At 41.3% G+C, this 21,976-nt stretch overlaps 1 protein-coding gene across 1 annotated transcript; it reads left to right on the forward strand.

Moving 5' to 3' along the window:
• Positions 1-523: 523 nt before the first annotated feature.
• ehmt1a (euchromatic histone-lysine N-methyltransferase 1a) lies at positions 524-21,976 on the forward strand. Its single transcript, XM_062417274.1, has 23 exons — positions 524-566; positions 870-1,333; positions 2,176-2,329; positions 2,516-2,602; positions 4,022-4,231; positions 4,396-4,541; positions 4,814-4,957; positions 5,127-5,434; positions 5,515-5,598; positions 5,704-5,792; positions 5,906-6,012; positions 6,746-6,868; positions 9,617-9,718; positions 9,854-9,958; positions 10,968-11,122; positions 11,960-12,127; positions 13,715-13,859; positions 14,018-14,095; positions 14,617-14,732; positions 17,099-17,185; positions 17,313-17,391; positions 21,214-21,389; positions 21,486-21,976. Exons 6-23 carry the CDS (start codon positions 4,464-4,466, stop codon positions 21,580-21,582), a joined length of 2,241 nt encoding a protein of 746 aa, XP_062273258.1. The 5' UTR covers positions 524-566; positions 870-1,333; positions 2,176-2,329; positions 2,516-2,602; positions 4,022-4,231; positions 4,396-4,463; the 3' UTR covers positions 21,583-21,976.

The following is a 21,976-nucleotide window of genomic DNA, read 5'->3' on the forward strand; positions in this document are numbered from 1 at the left end:
GAGGAATGACAATATACGTGTGAACTCTGTGATAAATATTATTCCTTTGCATATAGCAGGTAGTTATGTACATTGCATTATATACTGCCTGTTCAGATATGCAGTAGTGAGTGGAATTTATTATACTATCATAGTGAATCATTTTTATAACTACAACTTTTATTTTAATATTTCGTTAACTGTCTTAGTGTTTCTGTGAGTTTGAGCATCTTTTCTATTAAAATAAAGATTCATCCAAAGAATCACCAGCCGGCATTGAGAGAGTTCACTCCTATTCACTTCCGGCTTCGCTTTACTTTACTACTACTTTAAACTGAGAGCATGACCTGCTTTGTGCGGGGGGTTTAACTCATGTAAACTCCTGACATTGCTATAGTAAAGTTATAAAACATGTGTTACTCTGCTTGTAGTCAGGTTAGCTTACCATAAACATGTTTGTGACTGTAGAAGAAGAGCGCGTCACGTGGTGCTGAGGGTGTGGCGGAAGTGGACAGAGCGTTGTTCCGGTCCTCTCCGTCCCTCTGATACATCTCACGCAGCTCTACAGCTACACAGACCTGCAGCTGGTAGGATGAAACTCTGCTGCTCCAAACTTTTTTACTTCGACCTCATTTCACCGCCGAGCCGTTTCTAACCTATTAGCGCGCTGTGTTGCTGTCATGTGACTCTCTGCTGCCTTCTTCTGCTTTTCTTCCATGTTTAAAGCTCGTCATCAGCCGCTGTGATAACTTTAGTTTAAGTCAACTACTTGCTGTCTTTCACTGTCTGTTCAGTCTGCTATTGAAAGTGTTCCTCGCAGGCTTAATTACTTCAAACAAAGTGTTCCTGTGCTGTCAAAGAGTATACTTAACTACGTTTCAACTCCTCAGGTGCTGCTGGCTTTAATAATAAATCCTCCATTAGAGCCATGGATCACACTGGAGCCAGTGAGGGGCCCGGACCCGGCAGAAGACCCTCCAGTCCCTCCTCCTCTGGGACACCCATGGGTGCCAAGAGCCAAGCATCACAGAGCGGACAAAAGCCTAAAGTAAAGATAACTCCCTTCCACAGCTCACCCATAGCCAGCAGTGATGGAGCTGTCCGCAGTAAGAGACTGGGACCGGCTTATGGAAGACCAGTGGTAGCATCTGGAGGCCTGTTCGCAGGCACATCTGGACGTCTGTCTGCTCCACCTGTCAGGGAGAAAGTTTCTTCTGCTGCTGCTGCTCCTCCTCCTCCTCCTGCTGCTGCTGCTGCTGCTGCTGCTGGGAAGCCAGGGGCCCAGGCTCCCAGCTCAGGCTCTTCTCAGACCACATCAGTAGAAAAAGCACACACAAGTCTTCCTGCTGTCAAGGTAAACAGTTACACTGAGCAGAGTATGTAGCTTAGACAGATAATAATGAATCCACCTGCTGACCAGTCACTTATCAGAGATTTTCGGGTGAGTTCTACAGATTTTAAATCTCTACATTTAAATGTCACTGGCCTCTTCATTAGGAACAGATTGCACAGGTGTTCCTAATGAAGTAGTCTGTTATTTCCCATTATGAGAGTTATGTAAGTCAGTAGATGTTCCTGTTCCTCTTTCTTCACCTGTCTATACACTACAGACACACATGCTTTAAGTAGGACAGATATAGACTGTGAAAATAAGTCACTCTTCCAGGTGTTTCCGGTATAATTTGGAGTGACCCTGCTGGTTTTTCTATGTGCTGTTAAAAGTGACTTAAAGTGAATTTAATGAGCAGTGCAGAAACCCAGTATTAGGTCACTCAGTGCAGCAGCATACAGGATACTGTGGTGTTTCCACTGTTTTCTGTCACCAGTTATTACTCTGTGCCTTCATTTAGATTGTATGGAAATGAAACACTATATTATGTGACTTTAACACTCTGAACAGATGTGTATTCCAGATGTCATGCTTCAAAGTTTCCTCTAAAGCATGCATACAGTTTATCAGTATCAGTTTTAATTTTGTGGTAAAAATCCATAAGTTAGTGTTTAACTTTGACTTTTTGCATATTGAATATTGTGATATTTATCTAATCATTTTATTCGGGTGAGAATGAAATAGAATCAAAACAACATTTAAAATAGTAAATATTGGTCACTTAACCCTGTGTATTATTATAACCTATGGTTATATTGCACTTAAGGATTTACATTTAATAAATGGGTTTCTGTTTCCTCCCAAAGCCTGCTGGCAGGAAGTCAGCGAAGACGACCCCAACAAACACACAGAAGTCTGCTCCACCTGCTCGCACAGAGCTCCATCACAGCCAGAAAGGCAAACATAAAGGAAGGAAAGCCGACCCCACCTCCACCTCCACCTCCACCAAACCTCAGTCAGGTTGGTCTGTGCTCTCTTTAGCAACATTTGAATGAAACCATAATGAGCTCACAGCAGCAGAAAGAAGCTTTGTAACATACAGCAGACGGCTACAGCAAAATCTAGGTTTAAACTACTCGCATTATTAACCAAAAAGGCTTTGATGTAAAACCCCGATGGTGATGTTGACTTGTGTGTTTTTCCTAGCTGTGAAGAGGAAGAAGAGGAAGATGGGGATGTACAACCTGGTCCCAAAAAAGAAGGCAAAGACCATTAAACAGCAGGAGAAGGCATGTGCATTTATTTATGAACTCCTCTAAGTCACAGCAATACAAAGTAAGAGGTAGGAGCAAATGAATGCATCAAACAATAAGCACCCTTCACCCTTCACTGCTCAGCTCATTTTAAAGTGACAGGAAACATGTGGAGAGAAAATTGGACAAACTCAAACTCTGCTTTCATCAATTAACTGAAAGAAAAAAAGAGCTGAAGAGAATAATTAGACCCAGTCAACCTAAACAACAGAGACGAAACAGCAGCATGATACTCTATCAGTTTTTATTATAGAAATGTATATTTTCACTTTCTGTACCAACACTAAAACAATCTGGATCATCATTTTCTCACCAGTTGAATACATCTGAATTAGAATCCTAACATTAACATTTAACAGCTTACATTTCTGACACAGGCTTCTGATTCCCTCAAATATTTTCTCTTGTACCCGATAATGTCATACCTGCCCTGCATGTTTTAGGCATTCTCCACTCTAACACTCCTGATTCTAATAATTAACTCATTATCAAGCAGCTGAAGCTTGTTAATAAGTTAATTACGAGTGAAGAGCTAATAGAAATTACTCCCACCACATACATCTGTTCTCTTTTCCATTTTTTCATCCATTTACCAAATCAACCTCTACGTCCTGCATTGATGATGTATTTCCTGTAACGTCCTGACTGCAGACCCGTCAGACACATTAGAGTTAACACTACGCAATATATGTGATCAGATGGTGCGTCTCATAGGTCGTATTTATAGCTGTCCAGTTGTGATTGGATCATCTGAGACACATTTTAATGTCAGGTGTAAACAGACTCTAAATATAGCCCTCTCATCTACATCACTCTTTCTTTCAGCTGGGTCGTTGCTAAAGTAACAAAAAGTAACAAAAGCTCCACTGTAATATCATATTTTGATGTTTCTTAGACTAAGACTAAACTCTTAAATTAAACTAAAGCCAGGGTTTAATTGAAGAACTCAGACTGCTCATGTTATGCTGTTTGACTCAGACCGTCTGTGTAAATACCAGTTTACAAGTGTAACCCCACCCTGAGAAAACAGCTGTTAGAGGCAGGGAAGATCTAATGATGCTATCGAGTTGCATTATGGGAAATGTAGGAGCCAGTGTTTTTGAACTGAACAGAATCTTGTGACTAAAAGCCTCTAATACTCTATCTCATTTTGGGCATTCTTTCTAAAATATCAGCACTAAATCACTGCAGTGACTCTTTAAAGGCAGAAACTATAATAATGTCAGTGTGACTTTTCTTCTCTGGTTTCAACCTGCCTCCTTCTAGAAGTTGCATCAAGAAATCAGCTTGCTTAACACACAGGCTTAGGAGTGTTGTAATTATAGTCACACTGTAGGGACTGAGCAGCTAAGTGTGGAACGCCTGTTGTGTAATCCACCTGTCTGCATCTATCAGAAAGAGGATGCAGGTGGCAGCGTGGAGAAGAAGCCAGCTGCAGCAGATGAGAAAGCAGAGCTTCTATCACAGACTGTGGAGGCAGGAGAACCATCAGCCTCGAGAAATGAGTCACAGACAGAAGGAGGAAGCAGCCATGTTGAATACACAGAACTGGCCTTGGACTGTCTGGACCTCAAGGCTCAGCAGGAGCTGCTCTCACCTCCTCTGTCAGGTGATCACAGCATCTCTCTCTGATTTGGTATCATAGGATTTATGTAAGATCACCAAAGTCCTGCAGATTTTAAAGGGCATATGCAAGTTTCGTGGGGTTGATGTGTTGTGCAATAACCGTGTGTGTGTGTATGTGTGTGTGTGTGTGTGTGTGTGTGTGGGCAGGTTTAGCGACAGATGCTGAGGCGACAGAAACAGACCTGGCTGAGGAGTTACCTCTGTGCTGCTGCCGTATGGAGACTCCTCACAGCGGGGGAAGCCTGTCCACACAGGATCAGACCTGCATGGCCATGGAGAGCACAGACGGAATGGTAAAGATGATCAGAACAGGGTTGCAACTGATGATTGTTGTCTTGATGAATCATTTTGATCTGTGGAAATGTAAAAAAAAAAAAAGCCATTTACCATCTCCTAGAACCGATTGAACATATCGGTCAATCCCTACTTGTGTCAGTAGTGATGATGCTGATGCTTTTGTTTGATTTCTTCTGTAAAGCATTTTGTAACATTGTTAAGAAAAGTTCAATATAAATAAAGTTTATCATATTATTATAAATCCAGGCCGACTGTCTTCTCTCCACAGCTGTCTCGTTGTCAGAGGCGAGTGATGAAACAGGAAATGATGCGACCATCCAACACGGTCCACCTGCTGGTCCTGTGTGAGGATCACAGGGCCGGCATGGTGAAGCACCAGTGCTGCCCCGGATGTGGACTCTTCTGCAGGGAGGTGAGGGGGAAACAAAGCATGATGATATGATTATTATCTCCTAATACTTGAACTTTCTGTTTATCTGCCTCTTGTCTCCTGCCACTTCTCTCTCTTTCCTTCTCTTTCAATACTGTCAATAATTCCGCACTCGTCCCCAACCCTCTGTTTTTTCTCCTCCATCCTCCAGGGCACCTTCATGGAGTGCAGACCATACGGCAGCATCTCCCACCGCTTCCACAGAGTCTGCGCCTCCATCTTGAAGGATCGCAGGTTTTGCCCTCACTGCGGAGAGGACGCCACCGGGGCCAAGGAGGTCACGGTGTCAAAGCCCGAACCGTCGCCTTCCGTCCCCAGATCCAACCCGGGGCTGTCGCTCCCAGCTGTTCCTACCGTAGCCGCCCTGCCTTCCGCACCCGCCACCCCCGCCGTCCCTCAGACACTCAGAGCGAAGAAGAGCAGCGAGCCACAGAGGAGCAGAGAGCAGAGCCCGAGCAGGTAACAGAGCCATGCTGGTAATTCTAGCTCAATATTTAATGATAATTCCTGTTTATTACAACCGGGGTCCATTTCTCCAGGTTGAAGGGTGAAGCTGTGAGCACTGCAGACAGACTGCCTAAAGAGTCACTGGAGACCATCCTGATGGCACTGGACGATGAGAAGTAACCACCAAACCATGAAATATTATGACATCAGTTTTCAAAATAAAAGTGCTTCATGTTTGCACTTTAATATAAATAATTAATCGAGACCTTTATTCTCTTTAGCCTCAAACCAAAGAAAGTGAAGTACCCCACCAGGCAGCTGTACATCTCTGCCAAACAAGGAGAGCTACAAAAGGTCATTCATCTCCTAGGTAACCCAAATATGTCTTTTTTTGGCACAGTGCATCTTCAGCTATGACTCAGGAGATTTGTCTTTCTGTCTTTTGGCATCACAACAGCACACCAAACTTTTGTTCTTTTGCAGTTGACGGGAAGGACCCCAATTTTTTAATGGAGGGCCAAAACAAACGCACCCCTCTCCACGCAGCAGCTGCCGAGGGTCACCAGGAGATCTGCCACATGCTGGTCCAGGTGAGGAGGACTGTTACTCTGCTGCTGTCAGTCTGACATATCCAGTAGAAAAGAGGAAACAAAAGTTTTAAGATGTGTTCATTTAACATTTTGAGATTAAAAAGTTATCTTCTTAAAGGTTACGCAAGCATGAAGATCATTAAAACATAAGTAACTAAATCTTACTTGAAGAAAAGTCTTACAACCTTATGGCATTTTCATATAGTGAAAACTTCCCTCAAATCATTTAATTAATCTAATAGACTGGATTTAGCTTCTTAAATCAGAGATAGTGGATATTCCAGGGACCCCCCCCTCCCTCCCTCCCTCTCTCCCTCCCTCCCTCCCTCCCCTTTAAAACACACCCCTGTCTGAATGCCATACATTTAACAGATAAATGAAGTCAGACTCTAGCTCTAGTAAGTTATTGTGACAAGTCTAGATGTGACTTTTTATTATAGTGACCAGTAATTAGTTTTAGATTAACATTAAGGGGAGAATATCTGAGGGGTTAAGGGGTTATGACTTTCAGGTATGTTGTAGTCACTCCATCACATAATAATGCTCATAATCAGCCAGAGAAGAGCCGAAATAAACCTGTAAGAAGTGGGAATGAATTGCTGTCAGTTACTAGAACAACGTTTCAGTTAATGAGTCTATGAAGCACTGATGTCACCACAGAGTCAGCTATCAGTTCATAAGACTTCATATTGAAACCTACCATGTAGAATGATGTCATGCTGTGTGTGTGTAGGCTGGAGCCAACCTGGACATGTCTGATGAGGAGCAGAAAACGCCTCTGATGGCGGCCTGTGAGAACAACCACCTGGAAACAGTGAAGTACCTGCTCAGAGCCGGAGCAGCTGTCAGCCACAAGGTGGGTTAGAACACACACTGAGCTCAGGCAGTGTTAGAGAGAGAGAGAGAGAGAGAGTGCTAGAGTGGGACAGATTTTTGTCAATGTTTTCCACTTCATGCACCTCATGGTTTTTGTACGCTTCAACAAAACAAAGCAGTGCAGTGCGCCTCATGTTTCTGATCAGTGTCTTAACTTATCTAATCAGACCAATGTGAGCTCATGTGGAATCCTGCTCCTTCATCCATCTCTCCACTGACGCTTCTTTTCTACTACCGTCCTTACAGTCAGCACTTTACTTTTACCTCCTGAAAAACATGTTGTTGGTGTTCGATTGATCACGTAGCAGCACACATACTAAAAGAACTTTACATATTGACACATTATTTTTTATACCCCTCCATTCTCAGATAGGACAAACATCTTTTATGAAGACAGTTGAACAGGTGCTGGGACAAACACCGCAACATGTGCCGTGGCATTAATGATGACAAACACCACGTCAGTTACATCAATTAGGTTCCTCTGAAAGACCAGGCGCTAGGGTTCCTCATCAGCTGCTCTATTATAACAGAAGCTACTCCTCCTGTCATCCACATAAGTATCACCATAGTGTGCCACATAGGGGTGGGTAATAAATCAATATTATATCAATATCGTGATATTTTATAGATATTGTCTTAGATTTAGTATATGGTAATATGGTGATATGGTATTTTCCTGCTTTAGGCTGTATTACAGTAAAAATTAATTTTTTTCTGAGCTTAACAGACTGTTCATTATCTGCCTTTATCCACTTGGTCATTATATCCACATTACTGATGATTATTTATCAAAAACCTCATTGTGTAAATATTTTGTGAAAGCACCAATAGTCATCTCTACAATATTGTCAAAATATCGATATCGAGGTATTTGGTCAAAAATAAGATATATATATATATATTTGAATCGGTCCATATCACCCAGCCCTAGCAGCGCAGCCATTTATCTACATTGCACCACAGTTAATGGTAAACCCAGAGGACATACTGGATGTGCATACCACATTTTGTACATTTACTGGTGAGCTAGAGCTAAAATTAGACTATAACAAAATGTAAAATGTGACTGGCATAGAAAGTACAAAAATGACAAATGACTGATGTTACAGGGTGATTATAAGGCAATAAATCCAACTGCCATGCGTGAAAATGTACTGTCTATTAGTCCTTGACTAGTCTCTATTATAAATAGCTCCCTGCATTCTGGTTGTGTCCCAGCTTCTTTTAAACATGCAGTTGTTCAGCCTCTTCTGAAAACCTTGATACATCCCTTCCCAAAAACTATAGTCCTATACCTAAGATTCCTTTTCTCTAAAAAAAATAAAAATAAATATATATATATATATGGAGAGAAAGTTGCTGCAAAACAGCTCACTGCTGTCTTTACTGCTCACAATGTTTTGGATAACTTCCAGTGTGGTTCCTGTCAGAAGTATTCCACTGAAACTACTCCTCTCAGAGTCTCCAATGACATAATGATGTGCTCTGATGTGGGTGAATGCTCTGTTTTGGTGCTGCTGGATCTTTGCACAGCGTTCAGTACTGTAGATCACAGAATCCTGACGGACTGGAAGGCTTAGGCAGTGGGTGGGTGGACTGGTTCTCCTCCTTGTCTCTCTGTGTTGCTTGGTCCCTACATGTCAATCAATCAATCAATCAATCAGTCAATCTTTATTTATACAGCACCAAAATCACAACAAAAGTCATCTCAAGGTACTTTACACATAGAGCAGGTCTACACCGTACTCTTTAATTTAATTGAGAGGCACAGTAACAACAGCACTGAATATAATAGGAGTATGACTAATGATGATGATAACAGCAGCATGACCGTCTATCAGGACCTGGACATCCATGGCCCAGAGCTACTGCATCCTGTGAGATGAGAGAGCACAAAAGGTTCCTGGGAAGAAGTTAAATGAGTGAAATGCATTAATAGCACATTAATGTAAATGGAGCGAGAGAGAGAGAGGAGCTCAGTGCATCATGGGAAGTCCCCCCCTGCAGCCTATAGCAGCATAAACTAGTGACTGGTCCAAAACAAGCCTGCGTGGTTCTGTGAGATTGTCCTTCAGGGCCGGTTCCTGCTATGGAGACACATGCTCCGTAAAGTGACCCCAAAGTTCCTGCAGTGTTCACCAGTTAGTCTCTAACTGTGTGTGTGTGCTGTTTGGTGTCAGCAGGTAGTGAACAGCATCTTTATCAGAAAATGAGGTCGATGGGATCTGTGAGAGTGAGCCAAAGCAGTTAAATGTCGGTCTGAAAAAAACAAAATAAAGAGAAAGATGCTAAAACACTAATTAGATCTGCAGACTGTTAATATTGCTTCTAGTCATTTGATCCACTGTTAATATAAAAAAACATAGATTAGCATAGTTTTAAATAGAATTCATCGGGTACCCAGGCAACTCTCGAATGTAATATATGTCGGAGGCAAACTTTGATGGCAGGAGCAGAGAGTTTAAAGAGTCTACAGAGAGGAGGACCAAACCTATTATCAAGAGTACAACATTTTAATTAAGGTCTCTATCTCCAAGCCAAAACGAGGCTCTGGAGGGGTTGAAGAGGATTTGGTACAGAACATTTCTCAGCTGATGGAATAATTTCTTCACCATGTACTCATTCCTTATCCTAACCCTGTTTCACCCACGCATTTGAACTCCTGGTGGGGAGAAACCAGCAAAGTGCCATTTGTTGTTCAATGTGAATCATGTTGTCATCCCAGGATATCATGGGTTTCACCTGTTTGCATCTGGCAGCTAAACTGGGACATTATGACGTAGTCCATCATCTGATCTCCAAAGCATCCAAACACATCAACTGTCAGGTAAAAAAAACCCACACACATACACATGACCTCATTTACTAACTGCTGCTAACTCCGCTGTCACGCTACTCACACATCTTCTTTAATGCGTGAACGTCAGCATGAGTAACAGCTGCTTGTGCTGTCTGTGTGCAGGATGACGGAGGGTGGACCCCGATCACCTGGGCCATCGAGTACAAGCACAAGGAGCTGGTCCACCTGCTGCTGACCAGAGGGGCAGATGTTAACATCAGAGACAAGGTCAGGACTCACACAACACACCGTTCACTTTTACAGCTCGACTTTTAAAACTCGATCGGATTTCACGCAGCGTTTGAGCTCGTCAAGGTCAGGGGGAGGGGGGTGGAGGTGGAGGGTGGGGGTGTGCTGCTGTTTCACCTTGAACAAAGAAAGAAGTAGACATCACTTTTTGTATTTGATCATTTAAATTAAAGGTAATAAAGTTTATAACTCTGAACAAATGAAGGTGTGGCAGGATACAGGTTTATTGAGGTCATATGATGTGTGGTTGGGTCAAGAATCTATATACTGTGTGTGTGAGGGGGAGATTAATAAGTGACTAAAAGAGATTTGGAGAAAAAAAAATCGGCCCTGAGAAAATTAAAAAAGGAAAGTGGGAGGTGGAGGCGAGTTGTTATTGTGATTGCCAAAGCAAGCCTCCGGCCATCATCCCCAACCACAAGGCGGAGGGAGGGGGAGCTTAGCAGGCCAGACCCAGTGGAAGCAGATAAATGACAGGAAACTGTAGTACACAAGTTCCAGAATGGTTCTGAAACCGTGTCATTGTTTTCTGAACACAAATAGATGTTTGAACATTTGTTCGTTTGTTTGTTGTGGTTTTCTGGTCAGTTAGAGCTTTACAGCCAAATTACTGGTCAGGTACTTTCTCCTTACGTTGAGTAGCATCTCCTCATGATACAACAGAGGATGAATGGAGTTTTTTGTAGTTACCATAACTACTTTTGTTGGATGATATATTGTCTCAGAAATAATCACGATAAATGATATTATTGTCATTTGAAGATCATTTTATAACACTGATATAATGATAATATAATAGTGTAATAATGTAAGGGGGGGGTGGGAGGTACTTGTGTAAAAACACAGACTGCCATTATGGTTGGGGACAGAGTTATTTACCTTTAATTCTTCTACAGTCTCCACTCAGGACGTACACAGTGAGCAATGGAGGATGCATGCATAGTCATGAGTTAACTGACTTCAGTCCTTCTCCCTGCTCTCTGCTCAGGAACAGAATGTCTGCCTGCACTGGGCGGCTCTGTCCGGGTGTGACGATGTCGCCCAGGCTCTGCTGGAGGCCCGGTGCGACCTCGACGCCGTCAACGTTCACGGAGACTCGCCGCTTCACGTGGCCGCCAGAGAGAACCATCTGGAGTGTGTGATGTGAGTGTCAGTTTGGTCCATTGTTGATAAGATGGATATGATGCAGTTTTATTTGATAGGTTAAAGTAAAGATAAACATATTATTCATCCCTGGAGGTGTCATAGCAGTAACACAGAAGATGTTACAGGTAAGAAAGATAATAAAAACATAAAAATAAAGTACAACCTTGCACTGGATCTTGAAGTGAGTGTCTATATGTACAATCTATCAATACATATAAATATGTACATATAATAATTAATAGTAAAAGCTAAAACAGTAAGAGCATGAAGGCTCCTTTGCCTTGTTGAGCTGGAGGTGATTATTGTACCGCAATCTGACAAAGCTCTCCACTACGACCCTGTACTCCTCCTAGTCATCCATGATGCAGCTGACAATAGAGGAGTCAGCGGAGAGCTTGTGTAGACGGCACATACTCAAGTTAAAATAAATCACGTATACAGGATCAACTGTTGATAACAGGAAACATTATGATCTAAGATTTAAAGTCTGGAGAGATACTGAATCCTAAAAAAATGAAATGATACTGCTCATAGCACACTGGGGCCAAAAGTATAAAGACACCTACATACATTGTTCCCACAGCTGTTTTTCAGGGTTGGGACCCTTTAATTCTAATCAAAGATAACTCTATTGTTCTAGCATACAGTGATTATTTCTGGCTTTCCACATACTCTTGGTCATGTACTGTCAATTTCAGCCTAGAACTAGAAGCAGTGTATTGGTTTCACCTTTGATGTGTCCGTGTTGGTTGATCTTGAGGTCGGTACACCATGCTGTCTTCTTACATTTTCCATTCTTAACAATATTTGAACTCTCTCCGTGTCCATCCGCAGGTTGTTTCTGTCTCGTGGAGCAGACGTCAGTCAGAGGAACAGGGAGGGACAGACGGCTCTGGACTGCTGCGTCTACAGCTCCAAAGTGTGGACGGCCCTCAACACCAACAAGAAGCTGACGGACGCCAGGAGAGGAAGGGACTGCGTAGGAGAGCGAGTGCTCAGCAGGTACACAGCAACACTGCTCTGTGTTTGTATGTGTGTATATGTGTGTGTGTGTGTGTGTATGAAGAATATTAATGTTCATTGTTTAATATTACATATATAGAAGTGTTATTTGTAATACATATTGCTGCTGTCTGCTCTCATCTCTGTTTTGGTGGTTTTTCATTTGCAGTGTTCCTCTGTGGGTTGAGACACTTCCGCTTTTCTTACTTATGAAACTCTTTCAAAGTAGAAAATGACTATGCAAAAAAAAAAAGGCTGCTGGTAGGTTTCTGTTGTGTCATGTAGTATAATATATTATGAAAGATGAACTTTAGACAGGGAATGTCAGAGAATTTGAGGAGTTGTCGTTGTAGAAGTCAAAGGATCTATTAGGATTTATTATCATATTATTTACTCTACCTTTTTCTGGTGGGGGGGGGAATTGAGGTCAGAACTTAAGAACAAGCTGAAAACTACGCTTATTAATATAAAACATGAGCTGGTCTGGGCAGCAGCTCTCTTTTTAGTTAGAATGTGTCAGTGTCAGCAGGAAGTATGAACTCTTATTCCATTTAATCAATGAATCAATCTCATCACTGTAAGTTCTTGTCCTGACAGAGACCTTTGTTCACCGCTCCAAGAAAAACAACCAACAGCTTCTATAAATAAATGAAGACATTTATTAATAGCTAAACGTCTTGAGGACACATGATAAAGCATTACATAGTAAATAAAAAGAGTAATGAGCCTGTAAATGATTAAAATCAAATAGAAATAGTGACTCAGAGCTAACGTGTTGCAGCAGGGAAAACTAGTCTAACTTCTCTAAAGAAATGTCCTTTCTGGAACATGGAGTTGCCGTTGGTTCAGCTGTAGTTGGCTGCAGTGTCGGCTCGGTGCTGCCAGGTTCAGTCTTTGTGATACTGCAGTGTTGAACAGCAGAGAAGAGGAGTCAAGCTGTTTGAAGCTGCTCAGAGAGTCTTTAAGTCAGCTTAACTGTCAGTTTGTGTTCTGCTCTCAGCAAGCAGACAGAGATCCTGTTAAAGCGTTAGTTTCTTCTTCAGGTGTTTAAATTGAGGATTCAGACGTCGGCCGGCTTCTTGTAATCTGAGTTTAATACTTAATAAAGATTAATGTGACTAGACTCTCTCCATGTCTATCAGTCTGAAATGAAAGGCTGTTTTAGCCACAAATTATACATGAATCATCAAAGATGTCCTACAACACACACACACACACAAATCAGACCATAGTCACTTATGGGGACATTACATAGGCTTACATTCATTTCCCCAAGATTTACCTTAACATTAACCACTGGGACAAAAATCAGCCTGACTTTAGTCCCTAGTTGGACAACTTGAGTTATCATGATTTAATAGTTTTAGTGTCACTAATATTTCTTCAAAGCAGCTGCTCAGTGGTTCATATCAACATACCTGACACTGTACTCCCTAGAGCAATGTGAGTCTTATCATCTCAGCTCTTCATCTACCTGCCATTAATGCTGACAACATTAATTACTGAATTAATGTTTGTGAGGCATATATCTATAGGCATGTTTTTATATTTAAATGTCATTTTGTGCTGTTGTTGTTCCTCTCTCAGGGATGTTTCTCGGGGCTATGAGGCGGTTCCTATCCCCTGTGTTAATGGTGTGGACAGCGAGCCGTGCCCTGAAAACTTTAAATACATACCAGACAACTGTGTCACCTCTCCACTGAACATCGACAAGGACATCACTCACTTACAGGTGAGACTGCAGTGTGTGACTCAATACCCAGCTGCTGTCCACTATCATTACCTTTGATAAATTATAAGAGAAAGAAAAAAAACTAGAACAACATATGAAGTTATATATGATAGACGCTGTAAAATGTCATGATTCATGATTTCTAATTGTGTGTTCAGCACTGCAGCTGCACAGACGACTGCTCATCCAGCACCTGTATGTGTGGACAGCTCAGTCTGAGGTGTTGGTATGACACTGTAAGTACACACAAACACAAACACACACACACACACACACACACACACGTTTAAATGTGTTAGATTTTGTTGCAAAGTGTACAATCCATGATATTGTTTCAGGTGTTTTACATTTAAGTCACACTTACATGAAGCAGATATGAAAATTCAACTTTCCACTCTCACTCATGTATGTTATCCTTTTGTCATTTGTCTTACTCTTATTTGAGAACTTTCATTAGCAGATGATATACTTTTATCTGCTTAATTTACTGTATATTTATGTGGAGGGGGGTTCTTATTGAAAGGCCAAAAATCTATTTCCACCTTTTTAAATAAGAAATCGAACATTCCAAATGATCTACAGCAGTAGATCACTTGCCTAACCCTTCCAGGACGTTCACAATACAATGATTATATTTATGATAACATGTATACTTTCATACAGGCTGTTATTTGTCAGAATAGAATATATTACAACCAGCACACATATGAATGCCTGTGGATTAACATTAATAACACATCACTTGGTTTGTCTGCAGGAGGGTCGACTGCCGCTGGACTTCTGTCAGCGGGAGCCTCCGGTGCTGTTTGAGTGTAACCACGCCTGCTCCTGCTGGAGGAACTGCAGGAACCGAGTAGTCCAGAACGGACTCAGGTGATTTATGCCACTTTTTAAGATGAAATTATTTCTTTCTGCACAAAATGTGCTGCTCTCACTGCACAAGTTGTGTAACTCAGTGTATCAGCTGTTAGCTGTAATATAATAATATAATAAAGCTATATGCAGGCTAAAACAGAATATCACAGAATCTATGTGTACACACAAATAAGGTAAAAATAAAATCAGTAAGACATAAGTGGTGAGTCATGAACAGTTTGCAGTGTGTAGGGAACAGTGGGATTAATACTAAGTGGTAAAATTTCAAAGTTGCTGAGTTGCAAAAAGCTGCAGAGTGTAAAACAGGTGCAGGAAGTGTGTTGTATTTGTATTTGTTGTCTATGTGATCCGGAGAAAGAAGCTTCTTCTCAGCCTCTCAGGCTTGGCCATGTTTGAGCAGAGACACGTACAACTGAGACTATTTGTGTCTGGGTTAGTGAATGTTCTTAATAATGTGGTTTGTCCTGGACCTGCAGCCCCTGGTGGCAGTGCTGAGTAGTTTTATCCTGAGAGCTTTAATCACCATGCCAGTCAGAGATGCTTCCAGACAGCACAGACCCTGCTGAAGCAGCGTAGACGCATTTCTGCAGCACTGTAGAGATCTTGAATTTCCCCCAGACACCTGAGGAGATACAAGCACCGCCTTACCTTCTTCAGCAGGGTGCAGATGTGTATAGAACATATCAGGCCCCTCAGAGATGTGAACCCCACAGGCTGCAGTGGAGAATGTGGGAGATGGCTTCATCAGCACTCATATTTGGGCGATAGGCCAACTAAGAGGGGTTTAATGAGGCGAGCAGAGATGAGCAGATGGAGTCTTTGATGAGAGTCTCAAAGCACTTCATCACCACAGAGGTCAGTGCTACAGGCCAGCAGTCAGCTCAACTGGCTGAGGTGGTGGATATGTTGGTTATATAGTGTTGCTGCCCTGGGCCCAGTGTCCCAGTGTCCCAGTCTGGAAACACATACTGGTGTTTTAAACTCAACCAGTTTTATACATCAGTGTATGTTTCCAGGTGTTGGGGAGGACTGCAGCATGTGTGAAACTAGTAGTAAAAGGCCTGTAGTGTTTCCAGAGGGAGCTGTGTGAAATCTGATGAGAGTCTCAAAGCTCTCAAATGATGTCACTAAGAGTCAGGACATTATTGTCTTTATTGGTCAGTGAGGAAACAGTTTATTGGCAGACAGGAAACAAGGAGAAAGAGATGAGTGTTACATGCAACAAAGTCCCCCAGCTGGAATAGAAGCATGTGGCATGTGCTAACCCAGTGGTCTCCAACCCTGCTCCTGGAGAGCTACTGCCCTGCATGTTTTAGGTATCTCCTCACTCTAACTCGTTATCAAGCAGCTGAGGCTCGTCAAAGGGCTTGATAACGAGTTGATTATTAGAATCAGGTGTGTTAGAGTGAGGAGATACCTAAAACATGCAGGGCAGTAGCTCTCCAGGAGCAGGGTTGGAGACCACTGTGCTAACCATTCAGCTACCAGTGTGCTACCAAACATGTGTTCTGCTTTGTTATGGAGAATTAGTACAACAGTGCACAGTGAGAAAGTGCACAGCAGTCCAGGATGTCTTATAATGAAAATGTTTATTAAAGCTTGGCCAAGGAGAATCAAAGTATTATCATGACATGCTTCTAGTGCAATGATGCCACCTTGATTCTTCTTAAGTCTTTAAACCTTCACAGATAGTGCCACAAATACTTAATATCACTCATCTACTCCATCTACAGCATATGAAATTTGCCTTTTTTGTTGGTTATTCTACAAATAAGGTAACATACACCCACCTGTAGGTCTAGGGCAGGAGTGTCAAACATGAGGCCCACGGGCCAGAACCGGCCCACCATAGGTTCCAATCCGGCCTGGAAAACTTTGCAAAGTGTGAAAAGTAATTCCAGTTTTTCAATAAAATGCACTGCTTGGGCACATTTGATCAGTATTAGTAAAGTTATAATATATATTATATATTATATATTATATATTATATATTATATATTATATATTATATATTACATCTTATTTTTTAGGTTATTATGCAATGGTTTTGTTGGTCCGGCCCACTTGAGATCAAAGTGGGCTGTAGTGGCCCCAGAACTAAAATGAGTTTAACACCCCTGGTCTAGGGAGTCCAGACAGTCATATCCTCTGACCTTGGTTACCACAGTAACGCTGCATCGCCGATATCAGAGTGACCTCAAGGCCCATGCTTGAGCCTAAATCTGGAAAAAAAATCCGGTCCCTTTAAGCTGTTAAGGAGATTCTAGTCACATCAGATCTATAAATACTTTTATTGACTTGAATAAAATCTCTGTACATGTTAGTTTTGCTGGGTGAGATAACAGCTTCTTTGTTTGTTTCAGAGTGCGGCTGCAGCTTTTCAGAACACAGAAGATGGGCTGGGGAGTGAGGGTCATGCAGGATATCCCTCAAGGAGCATTCATTTGCGAGTGAGGCCAGGCTCTCATAAGAGAAACCACAGAATTCACTGTTTCACCACATCAAATATAGAAGAGAAGCTGTGCTCTGAGCTCTCTCTCTCTCTCTCTCTCTCTGCCCTCTTTCATGCCTCCTCAGGTATGTCGGGGAGATCATCACCGACGCCGAGGCCGACAAAAGAGAGAACGACTCCTTCCTTTTCACACTCGACAATAAGGTGAACCGATCTGTTTTCAAAGGCACCATGAAATGAAAAACACATTCTCCCAGTTTTTTAATCCCGTGTCCCTGTGTTGGTTGTTAATTTATCTCTTGTTAAACAGTGGTTGACTTTCTCACAAATCAGATGTTTCTTGCATCCTCCACCATCAGTCCTTCTTTTTTCACCTCTGTTATCAATGCTGTCACAATTATCAGGCTTTTTCAAGAAACTTGGGACACATGCCGTCACATTTTGCTATAATATGTAGCACCTGAGACTAGGGCTGGATATCAGTACTGAATACCTTTTTTAAAGTATGGACCGAAACAATACAATACCAAGTAGTATGGAAACGTCTCCCATTAAACGATAACTGCAATCCATCCTTATTGCACCCAGAGCTAGAAAATATTATTTGTATGGACTTGTTCACAGCCAATCAACACAAGCGTTCTTCAATTTAATGCAACATATGATTGGCCCACTGCCACAGCAGCTGCAACCTGTCTGTGGTGGTGAAGTTCAACATTTTATACAACTAAATGCTTCTATTCACATGATGGGTATGGAATGAAGTACTCAGTTGGTATCAGTATCACTTTAAGGGAACTTGGATTGCTACTGGTATCATCATTTTTTTTAAACGATACAATACAAGACTAGATAATAGCTGATTAATATGAGCACTCACCAACAGCTGGGCAGAGGTGCGAATAACCTAAAGTTACGGTTGATCACCCTCAATGTAATCTGTCAAAAGGACAGACAGCCTTCAGATTTTTCTGTCATAAAATATTCAGTTAATAGGATCTATGTTGTTAAATGCCAAATATATGTCCCAAAATTATCAGAGCATTTTAATATAACAGTCCATGTCCTTTCTCTCACTGTAAAATGGTTTCACTTATTTAATGACTCATCCCGCACTTAAATGTGAGTTTGGTAGAGCAGCCGGTCTCACCACTCATATAAATCCACACTTCACTTCACAGTACAGACGATGAAGACGCTAACTTCCGTCTCACAGGGAGTTTAAAGCTGCACAAGGCAATATGCAAATTGTGAGGACATTAGTATCTTACAGAGAGAGCATCTTTTTTCCTGTGCACCCACACAACAACAGCTCTCCTCTCATGGCATATCTCTGCCTCAACACCAGCACCTGACAACTGTGAGGGAGTTAGGATTAAGTAGGAGTCTTTTCTTCAGTTAAGAAAGTTGTTAAATGCTTTTACTATCAGTCCTAAAGGTATGCCCGAAAAAATCAGAATGAGTCAGGATGTCTTTTAATTTATTCTGTTAGGACTGATGGATTTTACACCTGGCTCTGTGCAGTATTAATGTCAGTACTACAGATCTGTGACATTGCAAAAACCATTAATAGTGATTCAGTGCATGTGCTTTTCTGATTGGTCAGTAGGTGGTGCTGCTGAGTCACTCTTCCACACACTGCACAAAGCCTGACACTGTACTGTGATTGTGTCATTCTTTACACTATTTACTGTTAATTTCATTTAATAATGAATGTTAAATAGTAGCAGTGAGGACTAAATGTGGTAATTATTATGTTAACCCTTACATACTGTTCATATTCTACACTCTTGCAGTATGTTCTATGTCTAAGAAACCCAGTCTAAAAAGTGTTTATACCAAATGTTGAACCACAGATGTGTTTAGAAAGCATCAATAGTGGATCTGACTGATCAATAAATGTGTGATTAAACCTTGATTCATGTTTCAGAGAGCAGAGAGAGTGTATTTTTTAGCTTTTACACCAAAAACAGCTCCTATCACACAATATCATGTCCTATTTTACCTAAGACATGAAAATATAACATGGCAGTAATGATGGAAATGTATTTTATGTAAAGTGAAAATGACAAGAACTTAATGGAACTGTGGGGTTTATTGTATAACCATTAGAGCCATCAGTCTTCACTGCTACATCATAAAAAGAAATCCTCATAACTACTATCTTATTAAAACTATCAACTATTCATTTCACTAAAACACATGTCAATAGATACGGAGATAATTTGACCCAGAACAGCCTCAATGTACAACCCTGTGTATCACCTATAGAAAAGTATTACATTTTATAATATATTTATTTTGTGCATTTTGGGCCACTTTAGGAAAAGTCATCAAATGTCAGAGTAAAAGACATTTGGGGTGTTTTTACAGCTGTCAAATGTCAAAGCGGGTCAAATTGGACCAGAACAGAATGTAAGGGTTAACAGATCACAGCTAAAGAAAGATGCTTCCAACTGAATCAGATTCATGTTTTTTTTTTCATGTAGAAATTTAAACTGATCACAGCAGGAAAAGCACAGCTGGAACTAATAATGTTAATGCCCCTCTTTTAGTAATTACTGCCATGCAGTGCAGCACTTAATAATGCTATTTCTCACAAAGCAAGATGTCTGTCGTTATAAAAGTTGTGTTCAGCTTGACTTTCAGTCCACATTTGGACACACACACACACACACACACACACACACACACACACACACACACACACACACACACACACACACACACACACACACACACACACACACACACACACACACGTGATGCACCTCTTGTTAGATTCATGATGATCAGATCAGGATAATCATCCATGAGTCCTCTGAAGTCAGATTAAAAGATGCTCCTCTCTGATGCAGATAACACCTTTATAATCATCAGCTTTAGAGATTTCTGCAGTGTGACAGTAATCCAGTTATAGTTGTGTGTACATGTATGATCACAGTGCAAACAGGAAGTGCTAATATTTCACTCACCAAGACTTATGGAGACAATTTGCCAGAGTGTAACTAATTGTAGGCTAAAGAAATAGAGGTGCAGCCTTTATTTCCCAATGTATTGTGGGGACTGTAGTTCCAAAACTTAGAACACTGAGATTATCCCCAATAAAAGACAAAGAATAACAATAATACAGGACTCACAAGATCCATTAATATTGTCTTTTTTCTGTTTGTATTTGACTCATTCCAGCCATCATCTCTATCAACAATAACACTGCAGTGACTAGGGCCTGACTGATACTGGATTTTTGGAGCCAATACCGATATTAGGGAGTAAAAAAATTGTGATATCGATATATCACCCGATAATCCTTTTATACAGAGTATGTATATAAAAACACATTTCATAATTTAACAGTAAATTCATATAAATAATAAAAACACAGACAACAAAAAAACATATGTACATACATATTCGACTTGAATCAAATATACATGAAATGTTGCCTACTTCTCTATATATCGGTGTATGCTGATACCGATATATCTGTGATAGGCCAATATCGGCAGATAATGACCAACCTATCGGTGTGGCTCTAGTAGGGACCCAGTTAAATGCTGAGATATTGGAACATGGCAACATTACTTTATAACCGCTATTCACTGTATCATTTGATATGATTTACAAACTGAAACCCAATAAATGTATTATTAAAAAACAGCTGTAAACATCCATAGTTGACACATTGACTTCCTGGTTACATTTTGATCTATTGAAGTCATCGTAGATTTGTGCAGTATTTTTCTGTACTAATAAGGTTTATTAGTAGTTTCAGGTGTGCTCCTCCAGGTAAAGTGGTTTATATAATCTAAATACAACCTGTCTGATGGTCTGGCTGCTTGTGCTCGTTGCTCTGTTGGACTGAGAACTTTATGATTAACTGGATGAGTGCAAAGTTAGAAGTGATAGAAGTGGGAGATAAAAGCAGGTTACAACAATCTAGTCTCCAGTCACCAGAAAAACCACAGTGAACATCTAAATGTAGTTTTGAACCATTGTGACCACTCTTTTTATCATCTCACACAGGTGGGGGACGTACACTGCATCGACGCGAGACTCTTCGGCAACATCGGCCGCTTCATCAACCACCTGTGTGAGCCCAACCTGCTGGCCGTGAGGGTGTTCACCATGCACCAGGACCTCCGCTTCCCCCGGATAGCCTTCTTCTCCAGCAGGCCCATCAAAGCTGGAGACCAGTTAGGGTGAGCGGTGCATAAAACAAACATCAGCTGCATCCCGTCCCGTAGAGTAAAGCTTAATACCACAAATTGATGCATTGCATGTCTCCTCTTTGCCAGGTTGGACTACGGCGATCACTACTGGAGGGTGAAGAGCAAGTACTTCAGCTGCCAGTGTGGTTCGCTGAAGTGTCGCTACTTGTCTTCCAGCAGATAGATAACTCACTCATGACCACGCTATAGAGTGTTTCTCCCTCTTTCTGTCTGGACACACACACACACATACACACACACACACACAACTGTCAGAAACACTACCATCTGAACCTTTGATTTTTGGTCTGTGTCGATATGTCAGTCCCGAATTTCAAGCAACAAATAACAAGATAAACACTGTTAAACTCAGCCAGGATCTAACTTATTTATACATCTAGAGTGATAAAGGTTACTTTGCTACATGAAGAACACTGCAGCTTGCCACCAGCCAGAAACACTGTATGTGAGAGTGGGTTTAACCCATTTTTTAAAAAAAGGAATCAGGTTAAAACATCTTAACAGATGATTTTAATATTTGCTGTCTTTTCTTTTAATACTGTCACGTTTTTTGGATT

Source organism: Scomber scombrus, chromosome 4, assembly GCF_963691925.1.
Source record: "Scomber scombrus chromosome 4, fScoSco1.1, whole genome shotgun sequence".
Classification (NCBI taxonomy): Eukaryota; Metazoa; Chordata; class Actinopteri; order Scombriformes; family Scombridae; genus Scomber; species Scomber scombrus.

Excerpts from the sequence above, each read along its gene's own strand:
- ehmt1a (XM_062417274.1), top strand. The coding sequence starts at position 4,464 with ATGGAGACTCCTCACAGCGGGGGAAGCCTGTCCACACAGGATCAGACC. Across the intron at positions 5,435-5,514 it reads AGAGAGCAGAGCCCGAGCAG|GTTGAAGGGTGAAGCTGTGA; the intron begins GTAACAGAGCCA and ends CCATTTCTCCAG. Across the intron at positions 6,869-9,616 it reads GAGCAGCTGTCAGCCACAAG|GATATCATGGGTTTCACCTG; the intron begins GTGGGTTAGAAC and ends TTGTCATCCCAG.